The following is a 24780-nucleotide window of genomic DNA, read 5'->3' as shown; positions in this document are numbered from 1 at the left end:
CAGGTACCCTGAGAGCCAGTTGATATTAGTTTGTTCAAGTCTTTCATTTTAAGATGAAGACACCATGCTTAAAACATCAACTGAAACAAAACAGCTTATAATGATAATTAATAGGAAAATTGTAATAGAGTGTCTTGAAAATAACTTGAAAATAATTGTTTTTCTATTTAGTAATTTTGTAAAAATTGCCATTAAACTATACCTTAAATAGAGAATCTGTCAGGTTGCTTAAAGCCAACCACATTATCTTTAGACCTCTGTATTTAGTGCATAAGCACTTAATAAAAAAAATCTACTTTTATTATATTTTGCATATACAGTCTTTTCAAATAGATAGTTCTTATAGCTATAATCAGGTTATATAATATTGTTTACTGGAAAGTAGAATTTATTTGATCTGCTACATGTACTGTAGAAGAAATGCTACATGGGAAGTCAGATTTGATTATGGAAGTGTTTCCTCTAGGAAATTAATTTAGCAAATTAAGGCTCTGTCTTTAGGCCTCTCGACTAACGCCTTTTTTCCCCCTTCCTTTTAAATAAATGCATCTACCCAATGATTATGCAAATGTAGCAAAGTGTAAAGTCATGGTAACCTTGCACAAAAGCATAAATGCTGAACGGCAAATTATGCTACAATTTACAATGGATCATAAGTACATATTAGCTAGTTAGCGGTTGTATGTTACCTGTCAAACTGCTATATTTTAAAGTAAATCTTATTATTCATCAATATACCATATACTTAATTACTGCAACTATGATTTTATCTGTGTTGTAAAATTTGCTGTCCAAAGTCATATTTATTTGAATATTTTATCCCAATGCCACACTTAAACGAACTGAGTGGTGAGAGGATTAAAACCACAGCTAACAGTATTCAGGGAAAGAATGTTTTTATTTAGAGCCATTAAAAAGACATTAGAATGGGGTTTAAACCTAGTAGTCATGGGTGTCTTTATATGTTTAGATGTTTAAGTACAAAAATGGTAAGTGACCAGGCGAAATACACAATGAAAATTTATTAAGTGCATGTAAAGCAATGAAGAACATAAAATGTTGCAGATAAAAGAGAAACCACTCAGTGCCAAGACTCTGCACTTATCCACAAATACCTACACAAACATTATATTGGTACCAAATTCTTCTAACTGACTTGACTGCTCTTTCAAAAGCTAATCCTGTCCAGTAGAATTAAAATTGTGTGAAAATGTGCAAACAGCTCAGATTATTCATATGATTTTCGCATAATTTAGGTTAATTTATTTATCGATGAGGATCACTGTAAATGAAGAATGGTGAAATCCATTACTTTGCTCACATCCAGGTTTTTTTTTCCCCCTAAGTTTGTGTTTGAATTAGGAAATACATTTAGAGGAGAAAAATCCTGGAAAAAAAAAATTCAAGGACATACTATATTAATTCAAAGACATTCAAAGAGCACAAGCTCATAGACTTACCCCTGTCGGCTGAGGATGTTTTGTGCCTGCTGTTCAATGAACAAGTCTCCCGGGGAGATTCCTTGACGTGTGGAAGGCAATGAGGCACGGCGTGCTGCACAAGGGGATCTAGGCACTGCAGTAACACCTCTGGCCTGTTGAGCTGGACCCTTGTCCACAGTAGTTGGAGCTTCTTGTGGGTGTGTTCGAGGGTTGCTGTCTGGCATTCTCCTGTAGTTATCCAGGTTGGCCCTTTCACTCTCTTGGTCTGCATCCATTCTTTTGTCTCGATAACTGAAAGTGTTTCTTCTTTCCCGGTGTATGTGAGAGGTAGATTCATCAGTTGGCATAGACACCCGGCCAACACCTGAGCTGCTATATCTTGACCTGTTGGTGCTACTATCACGCCCCTTCTCCTCTCTCAACTGTTCCTGCTTCTGACCATGCCCCCCATCAGGCAAAGCTTGTTTGCCCATCGGCTCCCTGCGTGCTCGTGTATGTCTTGGCACGTAATCTATATCAGGCTCCTGGTCAAGGAGGATCCCGTAACGTTCTGACAACTGCCGCCGACGTTCGGCTTTGTAGCGGGCTATTCGTTCAGCTTTGGAGCTGAGGCTGGCCAGGTCAGGGTTTTCAGGGTTGGAAGTCTGATCAAGATGCACAGGTAATTGTGCACTGGGTCGTGTTTGTGCTCTTGATTGCCTTTCTGTGTTATCCAGCTCATCCCGACTGTAGTGCCTCACTGTGGCAATAGGAAAGAAATCCGAAAAACACGTATGGATAGAAGGTAGAAATGTGCCAAATTTCATTTTTAACTCTACATCAGACAATATGCATGTTTTAGAACTGCTTTTGCAATGAAGAACGAAGAAACTGTATGTAGTTTCCGCTCTTACTGGCTCTTACTGGCTTACATTACTGGAAGTAAAAACATGAGGGAGGAAATAAGTTTTTTACATTGATTTGGCCATTTTCCTCATTGATAGATGTCTGTTATCATGAGGCATATATAACAAGCAGGTTATTTAACATGAAGCGACTTCTTGAAAGCACAATACCTGGCTCATTAGTGTCTGAAGCACGAGTATACCACGGCGTGTCTTCCTCAAGAAGCCGATTGGTCACCATGCCAGGTGTGTATTGCATGCCTGTGGCCAGGGCAGATGGCACATCTGTCTCTATCCCCTCCAGCCTTCGAGCAATCCTCTCTTTTCTAAATGAAAATATGCCATTTTATTAAAAAAAAAAATTTACCATTTGTAAAACTGGTAAGTTTCCATATATTTTTTTTTTAACATTACACTCATGGCACTCCAGAAACCATATTGTGAGCCTCATGAGGGTAGTGACCATCAAGGTAAAAACCTTTGCTTTAGAAATATAATAACTAGATAGTAGATTTACTCACCTCTTCATGTTCTTATCACTTGTGATTTCAGATTCGAAATGCTTTCGTAACTCTGAAACTAAAAAAAGAATCTGTGAGTTACCCAAAAATATCCCTACACTTCTCCAGGTCAAGGTTGTTAGATTAGGATCACTCACCTTTGGGCAGCACAGCAAGGATTTTGTTGTCGATATCTCTGACAGTTTGTGAGCTTTTGTATTCGGTGGATAAGTCTTTTGAAACACTGTCAAAGCACAGGAAACAAATATTCAAAACAAGTATATTAGGTCTTTTTAAATGCTTGGAGAAAAAAAAACTACACTCAGCAAAACGTATCTGCTGCAATCAGAAATGTCATGAATGGAAGCAGAATACATTTAAAAGAACTCAAAAGTAAAATGCTAACTTTGCACATCAACCACTGCAAGACCACTAATAATATCTTCGTGATAAACAAGGGTGTTCTGGAACATGTCAGTCCCATACTCTTATGTGACATTTTAAGATGAATCATTAAATTGTGTCATAGACTTTGATTGTCCTCGTGGTCTGCCTACAGGAATAGATTAAGAGCTAAGCTATTAATACATGCCTTGAGTTCTACTTTCCCATGTCACCATGCTAGTCCAGTCTAAACAGGGTACTCCAGTTACCAACGTCTGCAGTGAACACATAGCTGACACCAAACATCTCCCATCCCTCCCTACTCTTTTTGGTGGGTAATGACAAATCAGGAAACTTTATTACAAGATTTAATTACAGAGTAAACGTGTGATAAGCAAGCTATAAAGCCAAAATATGTACAAATTATCACCAGGTTGTATCATAAGCAATAAAAGAATGTATTTTATACCTGAAAACCTTCGATGATATTTTAACGCTCAGTGATAGGTGTCAAACCACCTTTATCTACAAGTGTATTTTTAAAACCATACTCAAGACTGATCAAACTTTGGATGGCACATATTACTATCAAAACATACTGGAGGAATTCATGAGTCTAAAAATAGGGGCAACAATTAATTTATATAAAATCTCAGCAAAATTATTTAAAAGGTTTAACAAAACAGCCTGTCAAAAGTGAATACTCTCAAATGTTAATATTTTAAATCATAGAAAAAAAACATTTAAACAAATAACAATACAATATATAAAATCCTTGAAAAGAACAAAATATATTTTTATATAAAGCAACCACCAAACCACTCATAATGCCTTAACCTTAAAGCTTTTTTTTGTCTCTATTCTTTTCATCTTTAAATATTACAGATTATTATTGATTTACATTATGGATTATTTTCATAAAGGGTAAATAATTCACGAGTAGGCTGTAGTTGCTGTCAAGGAATTTATCAAAAGTCCAGACCCCATAACAAAGCCAGAGAATTTGGCAGATGGACAGCTTTGTCCTGAAATCTCTGCAAAACCAAAATGCAAATGTTAGGGAATGGAACACATGCATTCCCAACATAAGGTCCAACCAGATAACACCACAAAGAGAACTGTGCTATTTAAGGCTCTCTTCCATTGATTGCCCCATTCATTAAACAATTCAAATAGCATTTTACCTCCAACCCACTACATAGCGATTTGTGCAACTGGATTTCCACATAAACATATCATTAGGGTTTCTTCAAGATTCATGCATTCAATTTCAAGCATTTGTGATTGGATAACTTTTTAAAAGCAGATAATCAAGGCATGCATTCTCAATGATTAAATAAGTCTGAGCTTTTTATCAATCACCTCCAAAAGTATTATCAATCACCTCCAAAAGTATTACAACAACAAGTTCTTTGGTTTTTGCCATATACCGTATGATGAGCAAGACAATAGATAAAAATTTCAGCTTCCATTTGATAAATCTACATCTAGATGTGTTAACCTGCATCTTTAAAGCGAACAAAAAAAATTGGTTTGTGACTGATACCTGAATTCATAAAGCTTTGTGAGCCAATTTCAGAAGCAGCCATGCAGTAAAAATAAAGAGAAAATCTTAGTGAGATGAAAGAAAAGCACACCTTAGTGCTTCTTTTTGTTGTAGTGTAGCGTTGCAGATTTTAGCTGCTGACTCACCACCAAGCCCTGTAAAAAGATACAAAAAATTACTTAGATGGCAAATGGTATTCCTCAAACCTGAAAGGAACATACAATGATTTTATTAGGATGTTTGAAAGGTCTTGGCACTTTCTCTTCAGACGATGGTGGAGTATTGGTCAGACTAAAATGGCAACAATTAAAAATCACCATCTTAAACATCACCAAGCTATTCAAGTATAAGCAAGAACGGTTTTTACACTGCCGTCATTTAGAAGCTTTATTAGGCAGGTTTCTGTTTAAAAACCTTAAAATGACCAACCTTATTTTGGATATTAAGCCCAAAAACTATAAAGATTTTAAATTTAATCTGCAGTGTCTGTAAGAATTGCAATTTTGCAGAGCTGAGTAGTTGCAAATGGAGCTACTTTCTGGACCAGAAAAACAAAAGCCGATGCTTAAACATAAAGAAAGTGAGAAAAGGTAGAAAGTTTTAAATCATAGTTTTTAAGGTATTATATACTAATTCTGTTATACCATAAGATTATTATTATTGTTGTTCTAGTGATACCTTTTAAAACTATAAACCGCACCTTTAAAACCACCTTTATAATAGATTCACCATGCCTCAACATGACATCACATCAACCACCTGAACCATTAGAAAATGTGGCTTTCAAAAGTAGGAAAATGTGAACAGAATTAGCACTAAATCAAAGAATACAGGTTTGTGTTCTGTGCATGTGCCAAGGTGACGCTTAAGGATGCTGACTGGCACAAACCAACAACCTAGAGAGGGGAGGAATAGGGGATTTTCTAAAAATACAGAAAGGGGTGGACAAAGTAAAAAATAGACCTCTTTCTAAAAATGCTACCCCCTCCTTCGTAAGCACACAGAGCCCTCAGAGAAGAGACTATGGCAAAAACTCATGTACTGCAAGAAGATGCAGTGATTTTCCTGTAGAAATAATAGTTATTACATTTTTTTACACTCGTTTACATACTGACAACAAACCAAAAGCTATGGTCAATGAATTCCAGCAATATATTAAATAAGAGACACAAACTCCAAAGTGTGAAGTTTTTTTCATAATGCCTCAAGTGGACAGAACTTGTTAAGCACTATAATTAAGTACACTAAATATCATTATATGGATCCAAAACACTCAATATTGCTTACTGAACCATACTTCCTTTTCACATATATTGGCAATGATCAATTCATCACCAGACTTTTAGACTCACAATCTTACCGATTAAAACAGGAATGTAATCAGTCACTATAATAATAACAATAAGTCACTCCTTCTCTTAAGTAGGGAAACATTTTGCACCAGAACAATCCCAACTTCATCCAAACCCACGGCCAGGTAACACTTTCTAGGAGAAAGGAACCAGGATCTTACCATGGCTGCATTGTTCAACATGGCCGATGTAGCTAGTAATCCGAGTGTTCCAAAGCATGTTGCAATGTAACAAGTACAAAAAAAAATGTTAAAAAGAAATGAATGGAGATTGGACCAGAAAGAGAGAGAGAGAGAGAGAGAGAGAGAGAGACAGGGCAAGACCTCAATGTGATGGAACTGCAGAGGCCAGGGAAGGGGAGACAAATCACATCATAGGGTGAGAGAGAGAGAGAGAGAGAGAGAGAGAGAGAGAGAGAGAGAGAGAGAGAGAGAAGAAGGGTGTTAAGTCAGCTCACAGGCTGTAATCTGACTGCAGGCAGAAATTAGCCTGGATGATATAAGTGGATTGTATGTGCATGGTGGATTCCCAGACTTCTGGCACATCTACCAACACACATGCACAAGTTTAAAAAGGTATTAAAGATCCAGAACTACAGCTGATGGAGAATAATTATGCATCACTAGGTGGAATCCAATTATCTACTATTCAAATAATGGATAAAAGCAAATGTGTGTGTAAGACTGTAAAATGTGTAGCAGATGAGAACTCTCACTTCAGAAACAGAAACACAGCAAAATGTTTAATAGAAAACATTTGCATCATTGTACAACCTTATCATAAAACTATTTCTCTGTCTCTCTCGGTCTCTTCCTCTCTTGTCTGTCTGTGTCTGTCTGTCTGTCTGTCTGTCTGTCTGTCTGACACACACACACACACACACACACACACACACACACACACACACACACACACACACACACACACACACACACACACACTTCTGTGAGTGAAAGAGCTCACTAGAGGGCACAAGAGAGTGAGTGGTTTCTCTTAATATAAAGGACAAAACAGAATCAATATCCTGATGTCTGACAAATGGAACAAAGTAATTTGATTCTGAAATTCTATGTTTTATGTATTATTTGAGTTCTCACCACTACATGCATGAAAACGAAGGGAAGGGGAAGAAAAAACAAGCATAAGCAACGAAGCCAAAATGTTTAGACATTTTCCTCATTTCAGAAGAGGTAATACAACCGCTTTGATGGTACCACTCAAGGCACATCTGTAAAAATAACCAAAATAATTTTATGTAATCCTCCATTATGTAAATTATGTACCCGTTTAATAAACTAAAACTTGCTTTGAACTCAGAGAACCATCTTATTTCTTAAAAACTATTAAATCCCAGTTTGCATTATGTAAAATGTTTGGGCATGCACTAAGTCCTCATCCGAGGCTTTTAACTGCCTTGCAGATGCCCTTAATAAGGTAATGTGTGCTGTGATTGGTCAAGAGGCCAGTAAGTGGGTGGGCCAACCTTGTTTATTCTACTGCTGTGCACATGTGCTCTCCTATGCCATATGATTAAATCTTCTGATTTTCAGGATCAGATTTTTTTTTATAAATACCATTATTGTACCAATGTCTTTTAAAATCATGTCCTTTTTTGTCATTACCAATCATTAAACCTAACGCTTGCTCAACCAGCCACGCACTCCCAACACACCAACACTCAAATGCAAATAAACAAACGTAAACCTGACACACACTTCTCACATGTATGCTATTTTTAAACTGAAATTAAGTAATGTCCATTAAATCATAAACCACAGAAACACATATGTTGCTACTTATATCTTGCTTGTTATTGGTGTAACTTAGATTCATAGTTCTGCTCTGAAAATGATGACTTTAATTACAGCATTTTCTTAACGAACCAAATTCTTAAAGCATAAATAGTTACAGGACAATCTTGTAGAGTTTAAAAGTAGTGGGCTTTAATAGACCCACATTTACTCAAATTTAGGAAGCAGAGGCACTATGATGCTTTTGCCAATATTCTGCTGGGAAACCATTCGCATGGATGTAACCATAACACAACAGCTGACCATACATTGCTGCACGCCTTCATAGCAACGGTAGTCCCTAATGCCAGTGGCCTGTTCCAACAGCATCCTGAGTTTTGAGAAACATTACAAAGAGCTTAAAGTGTTATCTTGGAGTCCATATACAAGATCTTTTAGGTAAATATTTCAATCTATGGAGGCTTCACCTTGCAACGTACAGGATTTAAACTCGGCTCTACTGCAAACCACCAACCAAAACACACCATCAAAGGTCCACACCATGATTGTTTACAGCTTTTTTGGTGGCAAATTGTGGTTTTAATGTCATGCTTGATGGCTGATATGATATTTTATATCAACACGTACATACCATTAGTCTAAAATAAAATTACAATTAGGTTTAAGAGCAGCAAAATTCTCACTTAAAACAAAAAGAATTGTGCCATGTTTTTTGGACAGCAGAGTGCAAAGGCAATACAAACTTCTGCCTGCATTCTCAAGAAAAAAATGTTGATTACCAGTATAAACCACAGAACACCATAACACACACACACACCTGATGATTTTACGTTCCACCACATAAACCTTTGGATTTACTGTAAGAGTGCATGTTACAATAGTGATGCCTGGTGGTGAGAGGAAGGACTAAAATCTATTAATAGTACGACAATGTAACTATGAAGGTTGAGGAATTCAGTATATCACAAGGTCTCAAATTGTGTAAGAAGAATGGTGGGGTTGGCAGTTGTATTTGTGTGCTTTGAGTTTTTCAGGTTTGTTAACAGTTCAGAAGAATACTTGTTCTATGAAGGATGTCTGTTTCCAATGTTTCTCCTCCAATAGTACTCTAGAATAGAAAGCAGATGATATAGTAAATAATGTACCTAGTTTGAGTTCATTACACACTCCTGATGATGCTTTAATGATGATTTAATAATATTTATTAAAAGCAAATCTTTTATAAATGGCAAAACTGACCCTTACACACTAAAATGTGTCTCAGTACATACACTAATATATACACACTACATAGTAATAATTTAATCAGATTAGATTATTTGTATACTTTTCAACTTTCCAGTTAGGAGAAAAACAATTGATATGCAGTGCATATACTCGACACACACTAGTACAAAATTATTTTAAAAGACAATTAGCATTGGACAGTACTGTATAAGTAAAATATATTCAAGCATTTGTACTCAGAATTCCAATTTTGGGAAACATACTTCATTTAGACTTACTTAATTCATTACATCATTGAAACTACATTTTAATGTTTACTTTTAACAGCACTTCTTTTGGGAAAATATGCCATTCCCAAATGCTTAAGAACTGAAAATTGCATTGAATGGTAACCATAAGCCTGTGGTATCGGGAGAGTATTGGAATGCTGAATTGCATAAATTATTAATACAGTCTGTACTCCTGTTGTTCTTTTACCCAAGTAGAAATGTATAAGGGATGCTTTAAAATATACTTTGAATGTTTAATATTTAAGCAGTGTATTTATACTTTTACTTAATTGTAGGAACAATGTACACAGTGGTGCACACACAAGTGATTGGACAGCAGAGCCAAACGATATTCTATAGGTAGTAATATTTTATCTTTATCTTGAGTACATAATGCATAACTCTAGTAATATTTTAGTATTTCTGTTGCACACATCCAACATATGTTTGCTAAAAAAAACATTGATCTGCATGCATAGGTGAACAGTTTGACAAACAAGATCATGATATCAATGGATCTACTAGATCATGGTGTTACACTCATTATAGTGAAAATATTTTTACTTAAAGGCTTAACCAATAACTAATTCGTCTCCGAAGACCTCCAGTCTGAGATCTGCAGATCACAAACGTTTTGTCATTTCAAAGTTGTGCTTTATAGAGCTCACAGAACTATTAATCACTAATTTAATTAATTAATTAATTTAAAAAGGCTTTGGATTCAGTATAACAAAATGTTGCGTTTAAGATATGGTTTACATGGGGTTTTTTTTAGAGGAAGATCTTGAGTGGCCTACTATAGTGCTCTGACCTCAACCCTACTGAACACCTTTGGGATGAATTGGAACACCGACTGCACCCCAGGCCTACCCACCTACAGAAGTACCTGACTTTACTAGCACCCTTGTGGCTGATGAGCCACAAGCACACTCCAAAATCTAGTGGAATCTTCCCAGAAGAGTGGAGAGTATTAGAACAACAAATTGAGACAAACTGTGGAATGCAATTCTCAAAAAGCACATACCATATTTATGACCAGGTATCCACAAACATTTTGCATTATAGTGTATATATCTACTGTATGTCTGCCTGTGTCTCTCCCTCTTAGGTCGTGAGATTTGATTAAAAGGATAACATACAGCTTAATGTGAATGTTTGAACAGCCCTGCTCAATTTACATTTTTCTGTTTTTTTTTCATGTTAGTGCTACTGCACAATTATTTTAGATTTCATGAACTTAAAAAAAAAAATAGGTAAAAGTGCCCTGACTCCCACATTTGCTTCAAATTCATTCTTCCAACTAAAATAAAAGAATAGCCTTTATTTATCACATATACTTACAGCACAGTAAAATTCTTTTCTTTGCATATCCTTACTTCGGATGCTGGGGTCAGGGCGCTGGGGTCAGGGCGCAGGGGACAGCCATGATACAGCACCCCTAGTGCACAAAGGGGTTATAAGGGCCTTGCTCAAGTGCCCAAGAGTGGCAGCTTGGCGATCCCAGGGTTTGAGCCACCCCCCCTGCGACCTTCCAATCAGTAACCCAGAGTCTTTACCACTGAGCTACCACACTCATTGAACTACCCAGGCAATGTTTCCTTTACCACTGACTAATACACAACGCAAATAAATCAACCTCCTTGCTTAGAAGTTGACAATGTTCTTTTGTTAAATGCTCATCTCTGAATATACACTATATAGCCGAAGGTTTGTGGACACTTATTGAACATCCTGTTTTAGATATAGTTCACTCTTCTTTCTTTTGGGAAGACTTTCCACTAGATTGTGATGTGTTACTGTGGAGCTTTGTGCTCATTCAGTCGCAAATGTATTTGTGAGGTCAGCATACAAAGGTATTCTATGCAATCATGTGCTTACAAACCACAGGTCCTCAAAACTTTTGGCCATATAGTTTACATTTAATGTTTATGGCCAAATATGTTTCATTTACATTTACATTTGTGGCATTTATCAGACGCCCTTATCCAGAGCGACGTACAAAAGTGCTTTGAGTCTCTAGTAATGAATAAATCTACACTGGTACGCAAGATTACAAATTTAATATAAATATAACTCGAATTCTACAAACTTGGAAAGTGCTAATTTAGGTATTTCAGGAAGATCAAGTTTCAATCTTACATACTGTTTAGCATCATTCCATGATCCACTTTTGTGGTGAGGTCAGACGTAAGGTTTTCTTGTCACAACTCTTCCATTTAGATCATGTTTACACAAAGAAACACTGCACAGTAGGAGTGTCCCCACCACTCTCCTGACAGCTAAACCTTCCTGCACGTCCTTGCTGTCATATATGGATTTTGATTAGCTTTCTGACCAGCAGTTCTGTCTTCTGTCAGGAAGTTCTGTCTAAATGTTCTGTATTCTTCCAAATCTTGCCTTGACTTTTGCAGTTACCTTAATTAGCTTCATATTTAGAATCTAAGACTGTTGCTTAGAGGTGCTCATGCTGGTGTGCTAAAAATTAGTTTTGAGGAGCTGGAGATTTTATTCCACCTAGTAATTGTTATTCCTACTGACAATTCTTAATAAAAAAATATACTAACTGCATTGACGGTGTTAAAATGAATTTAAAGGAGGTATTTCCCACTTTACCCTTTATAAAGATAAACAAAAATTGTAATTTGGTCAGGACAGTCTAAATGTTTGCATACGACTGTGACTATAGCCATTTTGTAGCTTGAACCCACCATGAAAACAACTAAGTTCTTTTCTTATTATTCAACCACTGCTGAACATCACTTCTGAATTCCTACTAAGCCAAAAAGGGGTAGGGCTAGAAATCTCCCTTGCTCTGCTCTGTTCTCACTCATCTGCCTTTATTAGGAGAGAGTGCAAACAGCACAGTACAGTCTGTTTATCTAGCCACTGGACTGCAAACAACTGTGAAACAAACCAGTCATTTAGAAGTGTTCTTTCAACTCCAAACCCAAAAACACAAGCGTTATGATCCTGCCTTACGATCAAGGCTAAAAGTCACAACTAGTTCACCAATGGGCAGTTCTAAAGTGTGTTCAAATATTGCTGTAAAATACACCAAATCAATGAGAATCCACTTTTCCTACATCACTGAATGTACTGAGAAGCTTTAACTGATTCAAATAAAACACATTACTATCCAAACACAAAATATCCATCACAGTTTTTAGTCCTGAGTAAACTAACATGGGTTGAGGGTTATGCACTTTTACATCTTCAACTGCTCATTTAATTACATATTCAATCCACATGGTTCGAGTTTTCCCTTAGTAAACTGCAAATCATAATTGTAACCAACTCCAAGAAAGCACCTGGTTCAAACTGCGCTGCACTTCTGCTCCATTATCTTCAGATTTCTCTGGATACTGAAGCAGAAGATTTAAGTTGTCTGTGTTCATATATGGCTATTATAAAATAGGCAAATGTGAAATCATTTGAGGCAGCCAAGCTGGATGGTCATGAATTAAAAAGGTAAAAAGGTATACAAAGTCTACTTCGCAAACCCAAATACTCATTACAAATCAATGCAATTCAAACTGTTCCTAGCTGTTTCCATTAATAGCACAACCTGAAGTGCACTATTACCTTTTATGCCACAGCATTTATTTCCATTAATAAGGATCACCATTTCCTGTTATCCTTTATTAACATCCATGAAAGAGGTTTTGTACAGACCAACATGGCAAAAATACCTACACAGCATATAAAATGTCTAAGGTTTTCAGAATCAGTAAAACACAGCTGTACAGCAAAAGCATTGCCCTGAACAAATGCATAAAAATCTCTCAAACTAACCTCATATCAGCACTCATGCTTTCTCACACAGAAACTATAATCAACATCATTTTATTTTACTGATCCTGTAAAGTAGAGATGTGGGAGCTCAGTGGTTAAGGCTCTCAATTACTCATCAGACAGTCAGAGGTTCAAAACCCAGTATCACAAGGCTGCCATCCTTGGGCCCCTTAGTAAGGCCCTTAACCCTCTGTGCTCCAGGGGCACTGCATCATGGCTGACCCTGTGCTCTGACCTCAGCCTCAAACATTGCTGGAATATGCAAAGAAGAAATTTTAGCTGTGCTGTATATGTAAGGTAAAAAGCCTTTCTAAACACATTAAATGACAATTTTTCTATCTCGAATTAATACATTATAATATAAAAATCTTAACTAGGGTATTTAGTTGTACAGTGAAACCCCGTTGTACGAGCAACCTATAGTACGAGCAAATGGAGATACGAGCAAACTCGCTCGCAAAATTTTACCCTGTTTCACGAGCAAATTTCGAAGGCACGAGCAAACCCACGCTGCCAGTTCCCCGTTTTCTGCGGAGGGTCGCATCAGTCGCTTAGTTGATGACGTATCACTCAGTCGCTCTCATTGTTCAGTGCAACAAAAACGTAAGAGAGTGTGTGTGTGTGTGTGTGTGTGTGTGTGTGTGTGTGTGTGTGTGTGTGTGTGCACGCGCCAGAGACGTGCTGCGTGGGGCACTAAGTAGACTGACACAAAAAAATTAAAATTGGCTCCCGTATTCATATGCTCTCCCACAGTAACTTTTTTTTAGTTTTATATTTTTATTTCACTAGAAATCTTGAAATATGTCTCCCAAGAAAATCAGTGATGGTGCTGTGAAAATGAAAGTAAATAGAAATACCATGGAAACTGAGGAGGTTACAAGCATGGTGCGCGTCTCACACTCGTAATCAACCACTATCACATGAGTAAGTGTTAAATTATGTTTATATTACGGTAATTTGCGGTGTATTTGTTTTTAAAAATAGGCTACAAATACTTTTTAAGTGCAGAAATAAGCGATCGGATGAGATCGTGGAACGGATTAAATCACTTTTACATTCATTCCTATGGGGAAAATTAGTTCGAACATACGAGCAAATGGACCTACGAGCAATTTTCAAGAACGAATTATGCTCGTACAACGGGGTTCCACTGTACATGCAATTGGTAATGAAAGACATGTCTGAACTTAAAGGTTAACTATGGGTCGAATACGACAGTTTATTTTGATAAAGTCGGCAGGTGCAACTAACTCAACAGCTGCAATACCAGTGCCTGGCCAAAGGCCACCACATTCACACACACACACACACAGGGGGTGAGAGTGTTGGTGCATAATTGGGTTTCTTATATACACTCACGATAACCCAATACCACTAACACTTTACCTGAAAAAGCTACACACAGTGTCATCTGTACGGATGTTAAGTGACAGTTGAAAGCAAGCCACTATTCAATTCAATTTATTTTGCTTATTGCTTTAAGAAAACACCTAGAAAACATTGATATAAATTACAGATGTAAATTACTATTAAATCTTCTATAGCTATACACTAAAGAGTAAAAACAAAACCTGACAATTTTATTAAAAGGAACTTGTGAGAAACCTATGAATATGGGCATCAGAATAATTCTCTATAGATTTATCTTCAATTCTACCAAACTCATGTGTACTTTACTTGATTTGACCTGGTCCTAAAAGTTCAAGGGCTAAAGTTACAAACGCCACACATTGGCACATGACAGTTTAATAGCTTTTTAACCAAAATTTATTTTTTTGCAAAGCATACAACCAAATATAACCAAAATTATATCGATTTTTTTTTCTACTGCATAACCTTACCTTGGTTTTTCACCTGCAAGGGTCACTTGACTAACCTTTTAGACCAAGATTTTTGAATCTGATCAAAAGCTTTGGATGACTAAATACCACAGGAAAATAGACAAATCCCAAATCACTGTCGAACCCTGCAATATTCTGCAACATTCCTGCACCATTGCAGCCTCTTTAAAACGGAGAGGTGCATTTACACTGATGATCATTGAAAGCATTAGGACATTTAGTCAACAGAACTGCCCAAATTGATCAACAAAGAATAATAATTCTGTATTCATGACACTAACCAGATTTAACTAACAATGTTTGGTCTTGCTTGCTTACAGTCAGTAAGTACATTGTAAAGTAAAAATGCTGATGAGGTTTTTAGGAATTCTGGGAGTGATTTGGTTTGATTTCAAATCAACTGCTCTTTGTGCTCTACAGCTAATCTTATGTGGCTTTTAATCATGTCACCAGAAGTCAAAAACGTATCAAAAACAAATAATCTCCAATAGCTTTGTCATTGTGAGTTGGTGCATGGGGGATCAAAGCATAAAAATGCTTTTACTTTCTTTGGTCAATGTATGCATCTAAAAACACTGCATATACTCCCACTTTAGCCAAATTGGTCAAGTCTGTATTTTAATTTTTTATACACAACCATTTATTGGTCTGCTGATTTGCAGTGGCTCTCTTTAAACTGTAAGGTATGCCAAACATAAACACAACAAGGATGCCAAGCATGGACATTCCAACAAACCAGTAACTCTTGCCAAATAGTTCCGGTTACACTGTGGCCCGTGACGGCCGATTTCAGAGAAGACCAAGATGTTAAACAGGTACACAGAGTTCTAACCTATAAATTTATGAAACAGAAATAAGAGTAGAGCAAACAGATCACTGGGATATTATCCTTCTAACAGATTTGGTACTATCTAGACAACATGTACTGTATCTATGAACAGCAAAAAATCTAGACTGCATAGATAAGAGGTGTGCCATCTGCATGTCAAAAAAAAAAAAAAAAAAGCCCTAGTAATCTTTTCCATGAAAAAGGGATACAACTGTGAGAAATTCTTATAGGAAAGGAGAATTTTAACAGTACTGTATAAAATTACATTCAAATAATTAAACCGAGCCTGTTACAGTAATTGCTGGTCTGGATAAAATTAACACTGTATAGCTTCAATTAACTAAGCAGTTGTGTTTATGATGTTTGTTAAATTATAGTTAAACCAAACGTTATTTGTTTACTTGAACATGGTTGTAGCCACTTCAATATGTTAGTAAAGCATTAAAGGCATAATTACCATTCATATATATTAAATAGTATATCATGTAAAATAACCTCCCACCCCTATGCATCCTTCATGGTATGTAAATCAAACGCGGTTTGCGTTTAAATGCATCCAAACAGAGTATGTATTGAACACCCATCAAGTCTAGTAAACATGCCTAAAATAAAAGAAATGGACACCTGTGTTGATGTATAGGCTCCTGTGTGAGGTCCAAGGTAAACACTCTTCCTGTCAGTCCAGTACAGATTATGCTGAATTTACATCATTAAACAGAGAGTAGAGTGATTAATAATTAGGAATGTTAAAAAGCAGACTGGAACAGAAACAAGTGTCTCCGCAATACAATAACATTCCAGGTGGATCTTTAGAATTATTCCGTTATGAAGTTTAGTAACGAAGTAACTTCAGATCGTCACGATGCATGTGAAGAGTTCCTGTCGAGGTGGGAAAATCTGCAGGTGGGAAGTTTCTGAATTTGTGTCTCAGCTAACAGCACTGGAGTTCCAGAATGACACATCAAACTACTACCAAAAGACAGGCAGGAGGGAGAGGGAGAGGAGAGAGAGAGAGAGAGAAACAGAGAGAGAGAGAGAGGGAGGCAGGCAGGAGAGATAACCTAACCCAGCAGGCTCCATGTATGGGCCTAAGAGAAGAACATAGTGAGAGGGGAATCTGCCATAAATAGCCAAAGGAATAGAGAGGGAGAGATGGAATCAGCTGTCTACTAGCCCTGGTCATGCAGGATTGTTAGGAGCACTTTTTTTTACCCAATCTAACATGAGGTGTTTTTTTTGTTTTTCAGGTTCCCTTTAATCATTAGAATAAAAATAAAAAAAAATACTTGTGTTTACACAAGAAGGGATCACATAATACTTGGGGGTGAGGGGTGGGTTATGTAGCCCTTAGGTTTGAGAGCACATGACTTCCTAGAGGGTCAGTCACAGTCACTCGAACTAAGCAGCAGCCATGTTGAACATGACTCTGGGGTTTTGTGGCAGCTGTTGATTGCATGCCAGCACATGACCGGACCACTCTTTTTTACACTCGGTCACGGTCACAGAAATGCACACATTAAACTCCAGGATAAACATTTATAAAATTTTTCCCTCCACAAGTAAAGCATGCAATATACACCATGAATGAAACCTACTAGAATAAAATGAGAAAGCATTTTCCTTAATATGAGGGATATTTTACTGAAAGGGAATATGTTAAAAGATGTAGTGTGCTGGGGAACCTTAAAAATCCTAGTATCTAATCAAATATATCTACATGCTCAACCCTAATAGCCAAGAATAATATAATCAGAATGTGTAAAAGAGATAAATGAAACAAACCTAATGATTGACCTCTACAATAGACCTCCACATCACCCCAGTGCTCTGATTCCTCCCCTGTCTTTATTTAATTATGCATTGATCAATAAAATAAAAAATTATTAACTTTTTTTTATTTAATTTTGTGGCATTTTCTAACAATATATAGCTTAGGGTTGTCAATCGATTAAAATGTTTAATCGCTATTAATCTCATAACTGGCATGAGTTAATTCACGATTATTTGCAACTTAATCACATTTCTATCTGTTCTAAATGTATATTTTTTAAGTCTACTCTAATCAACATAGGCATAGACAAATATGGTTGCTTTATGCAAATGTATGTTTATTATTAGTGAAAACATTCATTATAAAGCATTAAGACAAAATATACTTAATACTTAGATAATATTTAGACATACTTAAATATCATTTAAAAATTAAATAATTACAAAATAAATAATAATGGTGTTTTAAATGATGTAAATATCAGGACACCAAACAGAACTTGTGTAGGGATATAAGATTCTGATCTATTATCAAAGTAGATGGCAGTAATTCTCTACTTAAGAATACAAACATGATGCTTTCCCTTCAGACATTGGGCTGAATGGCAGTTTTTCAACATTATAATGACCTCCAAACACATTTTCCAAGACGACAAATGCCTTGCTGAGGAAGCTGAAGGTGATTGAGTGGCCAAGTATGTCTTCAGACCTGAACCCTATTAAGTACCTGTGGCGCATCCTCAGGCGGAAGGTAGAGAAGTGCCATGTGTTTAACATCCAGCAGCTCCATAATGTCATTATGAAGGAGTGGAAAAGGATTCGAGCAACAACATGTGCAGCTCTGGTGAATTCCATGGCCAGGAGGATTAAGGCAGTGCTGGATACCAATTATGCTCACACAAAATACTGACACTTTGGACACAGTTTTGACATGTTCACTTAGGGTGTACTCACTTTAGACAATAATGGCTGCACGATGTTATTTCACAAGACAGTAAATCTGTACTGCTATACAAGCTGTACACTAACTACTCTAAACTTTATCCAATTTTTATTTCTATAGTAGTGTTCCTTTGATGTGAAGGGTGTACTCACTTTGTGTGAGTGCGTCTTGTGGCATGTATGTATGTATGTATGTATGTATGTATGTATATATATATATATATATATATATATATATATATATATATATATATATATATATATATATATATATGCGCACGCACACACACAATTTGTGAAAACTGGAAAAATTTTATTCCTCAGCATTTAAGACATTTAACCCTGATCAAAACTTAATTTTCAAACACCATTTGTGAAATGGTGTTTGAAAATTAAGATTTTGATCAGGATTAAATGTGGTATGGTGTTTGAAAATTAAGATTTGATCAGGTTTAAATGTGTCATAAATGCTGAGGAATAAAAATTTTCCATCTCCATCATTTTCCATTTCAACTCCATTATGCAATAACATCAGGGTGGCACCTGATTGGCCACAAATTTATTCGGCAGCAGGACACGACCACCCACCCACCCACACATTAAAAACTATCTTCAGTGTAGAGAACAAAGAGTCCTGGAAGTAAAAGTTTTGGCTCCCACAGAGCCCTGATCTCAATGTCTTAGAGTCTGTCTGAGATTACATGATAAGACAGCCTACATTTGAGTCATTTGAGGCAGCCTACATCAACAGAAGATCTGTGCTTGTTTCTTCAAGATGTTTGCAACAACCTAGATGCTGGATTCATCAAAAACTACACGCACGTTTACCTAGAAGAATTGATGATGTTTTGCAAACCAGAGGATACACCAAATATCTTCTGTTCACACATTTTTTTCACACCTGCCTAAAACCTTTTACATTTTACACTATTATCAATGTAAATGTTAATAACCATAATGCATTAAATATATAATAAAATTTCGGTTCAGCCATAACTTCTATTTTGCATTTTCAATAGACACACATTTCAACCTTAAGCTTTTATTCAAAATATAAAATTATAAATATGAAAAAAAAAATTATTTGAGCTATACGATATATACATAAAATATATTTCCGAGCCACTTGCTTACAGGGAAAAAAAAGAACTATGGAAATGGTTGAAATGATATGTTTGGAGAAATGCATGAACTATTCCTTACCGTCCACCCTGTCAAGCCCAGCACGCGTTTTAATTTAGTGTATGCCTTTAATTTTTTTTTTTATGTGAGGTTTTTATTGGCGCACTGAGCATAACAGAAACGTTTCTTCTCCACATGGTGCCATTACGCTTCAGGGCGCGCAATGGCCTTTTAAAACTTCCGCCTTGACCTTGTGCTCAATCCCAACCAATCACAGCACAGCAGCAGGAGCGCAGCTACTTCCGCTCTCTCTGCGCCTTTTGCGCACTTTTAAGTGCACACTTTTAATAGGGGATCTGACCTTTTATTGTTTTGGGAATGTATATATAAGAAAGAAAGAAAGAAAGAAAGAAAGAAAGAAAGAAAGAAAGAAAGAAAGAAAGAAAGAAAGAAAGAAAGAAAGAAAGAAAGAAAGACAGACAGACAGACAGACAGACAGAAAGAAAGAAAGAAAGAAAGAAAGAAAAGAAAGTTGGAAGAGCAGTCTTGTATTTCACACCAGATCTGGTAAGGTGGTCTGTCCTGCTGTCTCTTATCAACTCCAAATGTGTCACATGAATCAATGTAGCTTCTACAAATATTATAAAATATCACTATCAGCATTTTTTGCATCATTGATTAGTTTCACGTGACAACTTTTTAACTAAACACAATAACGCATTTCATATTACTATTATACGAATTATATGATTTAATTATTAAATGTAATTATTACATATATAATAAAATGTATTTCTACTAGGGCTGTCAATCAATTAACATATTTAACCTGACCTGAGTTACCTTACGATTAATCACAACCTAATCACACAGGGTTTTTTTTTCTGTACTAAATGTACCTTAAATTACTTTAAAATAACTCTAATTAACATGGGCATTGACACAAATGGATGATTTGTTCAAATGTATGTTTATTATTAGTGAAAACAGATTCAATATAGAGCATGAACACAAAATATTCTTGTAAATGTTTTAAAGTAATTATGATGTTTTAAATTACATGAATCATCAGGACACCTAAATGGAATTTTTGCTGTTTCCACACGGAAGGTTTTAATTGCCGGATGTGTGCACCATGGCGGATTTTTGGTCTGTGGAATAGGGATATAAGTCTCTAAACCATTACCACAGTAGATGGCGGTAATGCTCTACTTAAGAATGTGAACCACCAATAAAGAAGAAGAATTATTAAAATAAATGTATAAAATCGATAAAGTAAAACAAATTTTGGTGATTAAAAAATCACTTCAGATTTCAGTCGTAAATAAATGTTTTAATTTCACCTCTTTTATATTATTATTTTTTTATATTTTATAAAAAATTAACTAACAGAAATGTGTGCTGCGTTTAAACGCACGTTAATAAAAATTAGTGGCATTAAAATTAATTTGCGTTAGCGTTATTCACATGCTCATTTTGACAGCAATAATTTCTACTCATCATAATTGCAGAAACAGTGCGAGTTTCATTTATCGATGCGCAGAAAAAAAAAAAAAACTGAAACGTATAGAAGTGGTCATTTTTTGAATGAAAGCACCCTGCTGAGGCATTGGACAGACATAGCTAGATTTACACATATATATAAACCCCAAAAAAATTAAATGAATAATTTCTTGATAAGTTGATTGGATAAGGGCAATGTCATTTGAGTGTTAGACAAGCAGTACTTCTGCTCTCACACGCCTCCATGCAGCAACGGTAATGGCTGCCTCTCATGGTACTTATTTATTGCAGTTTTATAGATAGCAACAAGCTAAATATCTTTTACACAGATACGTGAAATACGTTACCTAGACCATATTGGATATATTCACACAGTCACCTCAGCTCAGGTCAGTTTGAATGGGATTGTGCAATGTGAGGTGAGGCTGAGCTCTCAGCTTTTGCAATTCATTGTGCCTTTGTCAGAAATTACTGCTGCAAATTGCCGAATTTGACAATAAGAACAATAAGAATCATAGTGAAATGGCACCTATAACGCAGATCAGAAGGAAAAACCCTCGTTTAAAAAATATAATTTGAATTTTTTATTGGAATATAATAGGTGAGGCACTGCCTAATCACTGCCTCACCTGCCTCTTCTGACTGATCCTATATACTGTAATAAATATAAAAAATACGATGTCAGAGTGCAAAGAAACACTTTAAAGCAAACAAATTAAAAAAGACAGAAAGTCAATGTTTTGGCATAAAAAAAAAAAACTATAAGGAGCAGTAAAATGCTCAGCCTAGTCTTAAAGCTCAAGCCGTGTGCTGATTGGTTGTCACAACACTGGCCTATCAGGAGCACTTCTCCATTTATGCAACTCTACATGTTCTGCATAAACTAACTGCCTGACATCTTCAAGCAAATTTTGTGTGTTTCACCCTAATTTTCAGTATTTCCAATCATTATTATCACTGTGACATTTAATAACAATAATAAATTAATCAAAGACATCATCTGATGTGGCATCACTTAAATTTTGAAAATTGTTAAAATTATTACCAGGTACATATTGTGCAGGAAGGAAATGTTATCATTTATTTTAAGTTTTATTCAGTATCTTGTACAATCTGCTATAGTTTGGGAGATGTGGACAGTTGGATTTGCTTTATTTATTTTGTGTGCAATCACATTATGTTTTTTGTAAATTTGTTCAACATCAAGACTCATACAGAACAATTGGTTATAGGTTGTATATAACCCAGCCATTAGGGTTGCACTAGCCGGTGCACTCTTAGTGCCGGTCCCAAGGAGGGTTGCATTAGGAAGGGCATCCAGCGTAAAATGTGCCAAATCTAACATGCGGATAACAAACCTGTTGGTACTATGACGGGTAAAGGGAGAGAGGTAGCTGATATGATGGAGAGGAGAAAGGTAGATATGTTGTGTGTTCAGGAGACCAAGTGGAGATGGAGTAAGGCCGGGAACATTGGAGGTGGGTTTAAACTGTTCTTTCGTCGTGTGGATGAAAAGATAAATGGTGTAGGGGTGATTCTGAAGGAAGAGAACAGTAAGAGTGTAGTGGAGGTCAAAAGAGTTTCTGATGGAGTGATAAACGTGAAGCTGGAAGTTGAAGGGGTGATGATAAATGTTATCAGTGCTTATGCTCCACAAGTGGGTTGTGAGATGAAGGAGAAGGAAAAATTGTGAAGTGAGTTAGAAGGTGTACCTAGGAAAGAAAGATTGGTGATTGGGGCAGATTTCAATGGGCATGTTGGTGAATGGAACAGAGGTGATGATGAGGTGATGGGTGGGTATGGCTTTAAGTAGAGGATGTAGGATGTTTTTTGGAGATAAGGAAGAAGAGTGAGGACTGAATAAAGGATAAGACGGTGGAAACTGAAGGAGGAAGACTGTAGAGTGAGGTTCAGGGAAGATGTCAGACAGGGGCTCGGTGGTGATGAAGAGGTGCTGGATGATTGGGCAACTACTGTAGAAATTATAAGGGAGACAGCTAGAAAGGTGTGACATCTGGAAAAAGAAAGGAAGACAAAAAGACATGGTGGTGGAATGAGGAAGTGCAGGAAAGAATAATGAGAAAGAGGTTGGCGAAACAGAATTGGGATCGAAAGAGTGATGAGAAAAGTAAGGAAGAGTACACATAGATGCAGCAGCAGGTGAAGAGGGATGTGGTTAAAGCGAGGAAAATGCATATGAGGAGCTGTATGAGAAGTTGGACACAAAGGAAGGAGAACAGGATTTGTACCGATTGGCCAGGCAGAGGGACCGAGCTGGAAAGGATTAGCTACAAGTTAGAGCAGTAAAGGATGCAGATGGAAATGTGTTGACTAGTGAGGAGAGTGTGTTTGAGCAGCTGATGAATGAGAAAAATGTAAGAGAAAGAGAAAAGGTTAAATGTTGTGGAGATGGTGAAGTGGAGGAAGTAAAGGAAGTGGATAGCATTAGTCAGGAGGAAGTGAGAGCAGCGATTAAGAAGATGAAGAGTGAAAAGTCAGTTGGACCAGATGACATACCAGTAGAAACATGGGGATGTTTAGGGGAGATGGCAGTGGAGTTTTTAACCAGATTGTTTAACAAAATTTTGGAACGTGAGAGAAGGCCTGAGGAATAGAAGAGTGTGCTGGTACCGGTTTTGAAATAAGGAAGATGTGCAGACCTGCCGTAACTACAGAGGAATAAGGTTGATCAGCCACACCATGAAGTTATCGGAAAGGGTAGTGGAAGCAAGGCTGAGAGAAGAGGTGAACATCTGTGAGCAACAGCATGGTTTCATGCCAAGGAAGAGCACCACATACTCATTATTTGCTTTGAGAATGTTGATGGAGAAGTATAGAGGTCAGAAGGAGTTGCATTGTGTGTTTGTGGATTTAGAGAAAGCGTACGACAGGATGCCGAGAGAGGAGTTGTGGTATTGTATGAGGAAGTCAGGTGTGTCAGAGAAGTATGAAGGTGGTGCAGGACATGTATGAGGACAGTGTGACAGCAGTGAAGTGTGCAGTGAGAACGACAGGCTGGTTTAAAGTGGAGGTGGGACTGCATTAAGGATGGGTTTTGAGCCCTTTCCTGTTTGCAGTGGCGGTAGACAGGTTGACAGAGGTCAGACAGGAGTCTTCATTGACTATGATGTTTGCGCTGGAGAGAAGGGGAATGAAAGTCAGTAGGAATAAGACAGAGTACATGTCTAAACAAGAGGGAGAGCAGTGAAAGGGTGCGGTTGCAGGAAGAAGATGTGGAGAAGGTGGAGGAGTTTAAATACCTGGGGTCAAAAGTGCAAAGTAATGGAGAGTGTGTTATAGAAGTGAAGAAAAGAGTGCAGGCAGGGTGGAGAAGAGTGGCATGAGTGATTTGTGATAGATGCGTATCTGCAAAAGTGAACGGGAAAGTCTATTGGACTGTGGTGAGTCCTGCTATGTTGTATAGTTTAGAGACAGTGGCATTGACAAAAAAAAACAGGAGGCAGAACTGGAGGTGGCAGAGATGAAGATGCTGAGATTTTCAGTAGGAGTGATGACGATGGACAGGATTAGAAATTAGTTTATTAGAGGAACAGTGCATGTAGGACAAAGACATGCAGGTAGTTGGTTTGAAAGAGGCAGATGTATAGAACAAAGTAGTATAAAGA

General features: G+C 36.8%; 1 protein-coding gene across 18 annotated transcripts in view; it reads right to left on the bottom strand.

Annotated features, from left to right (window-relative positions):
* Positions 1–19855, bottom strand: part of svilb (supervillin b) — a 48647-nt gene extending 28792 nt beyond the window's left edge. For 7 of the 18 annotated variants that reach the window (XM_046876470.1, XM_046876465.1, XM_046876471.1 and 4 more), the window contains exons 1-6: positions 6270–6377; positions 4848–4911; positions 2985–3070; positions 2848–2905; positions 2498–2652; positions 1461–2181 (exon numbers count right to left, since the gene is read on the bottom strand). In XM_046876470.1, the coding sequence (XP_046732426.1) occupies positions 1461–2181; positions 2498–2652; positions 2848–2905; positions 2985–3070; positions 4848–4911; positions 6270–6327 (1142 nt within the window). In that variant the 5' untranslated portion in view covers positions 6328–6377. Of the gene's footprint in view, positions 1–1460; positions 2182–2497; positions 2653–2847; positions 2906–2984; positions 3071–4847; positions 4912–6269; positions 6379–16441; positions 16771–19732 lie in introns of those variants that run through there. The other 11 variants (XM_046876469.1, XM_046876468.1, XM_046876482.1 and 8 more) reach the window with 7 other exon arrangements.
* Positions 19856–24780: the final 4925 nt, after the last annotated feature.

This window comes from Silurus meridionalis, chromosome 20 (assembly GCF_014805685.1).
Source record: "Silurus meridionalis isolate SWU-2019-XX chromosome 20, ASM1480568v1, whole genome shotgun sequence".
NCBI classification, from domain to species: domain Eukaryota; kingdom Metazoa; phylum Chordata; class Actinopteri; order Siluriformes; family Siluridae; genus Silurus; species Silurus meridionalis.
The sequence above is the reverse complement of the archived record's forward strand: the minus strand, read 5'-3'. Positions and strand labels throughout refer to the sequence as shown.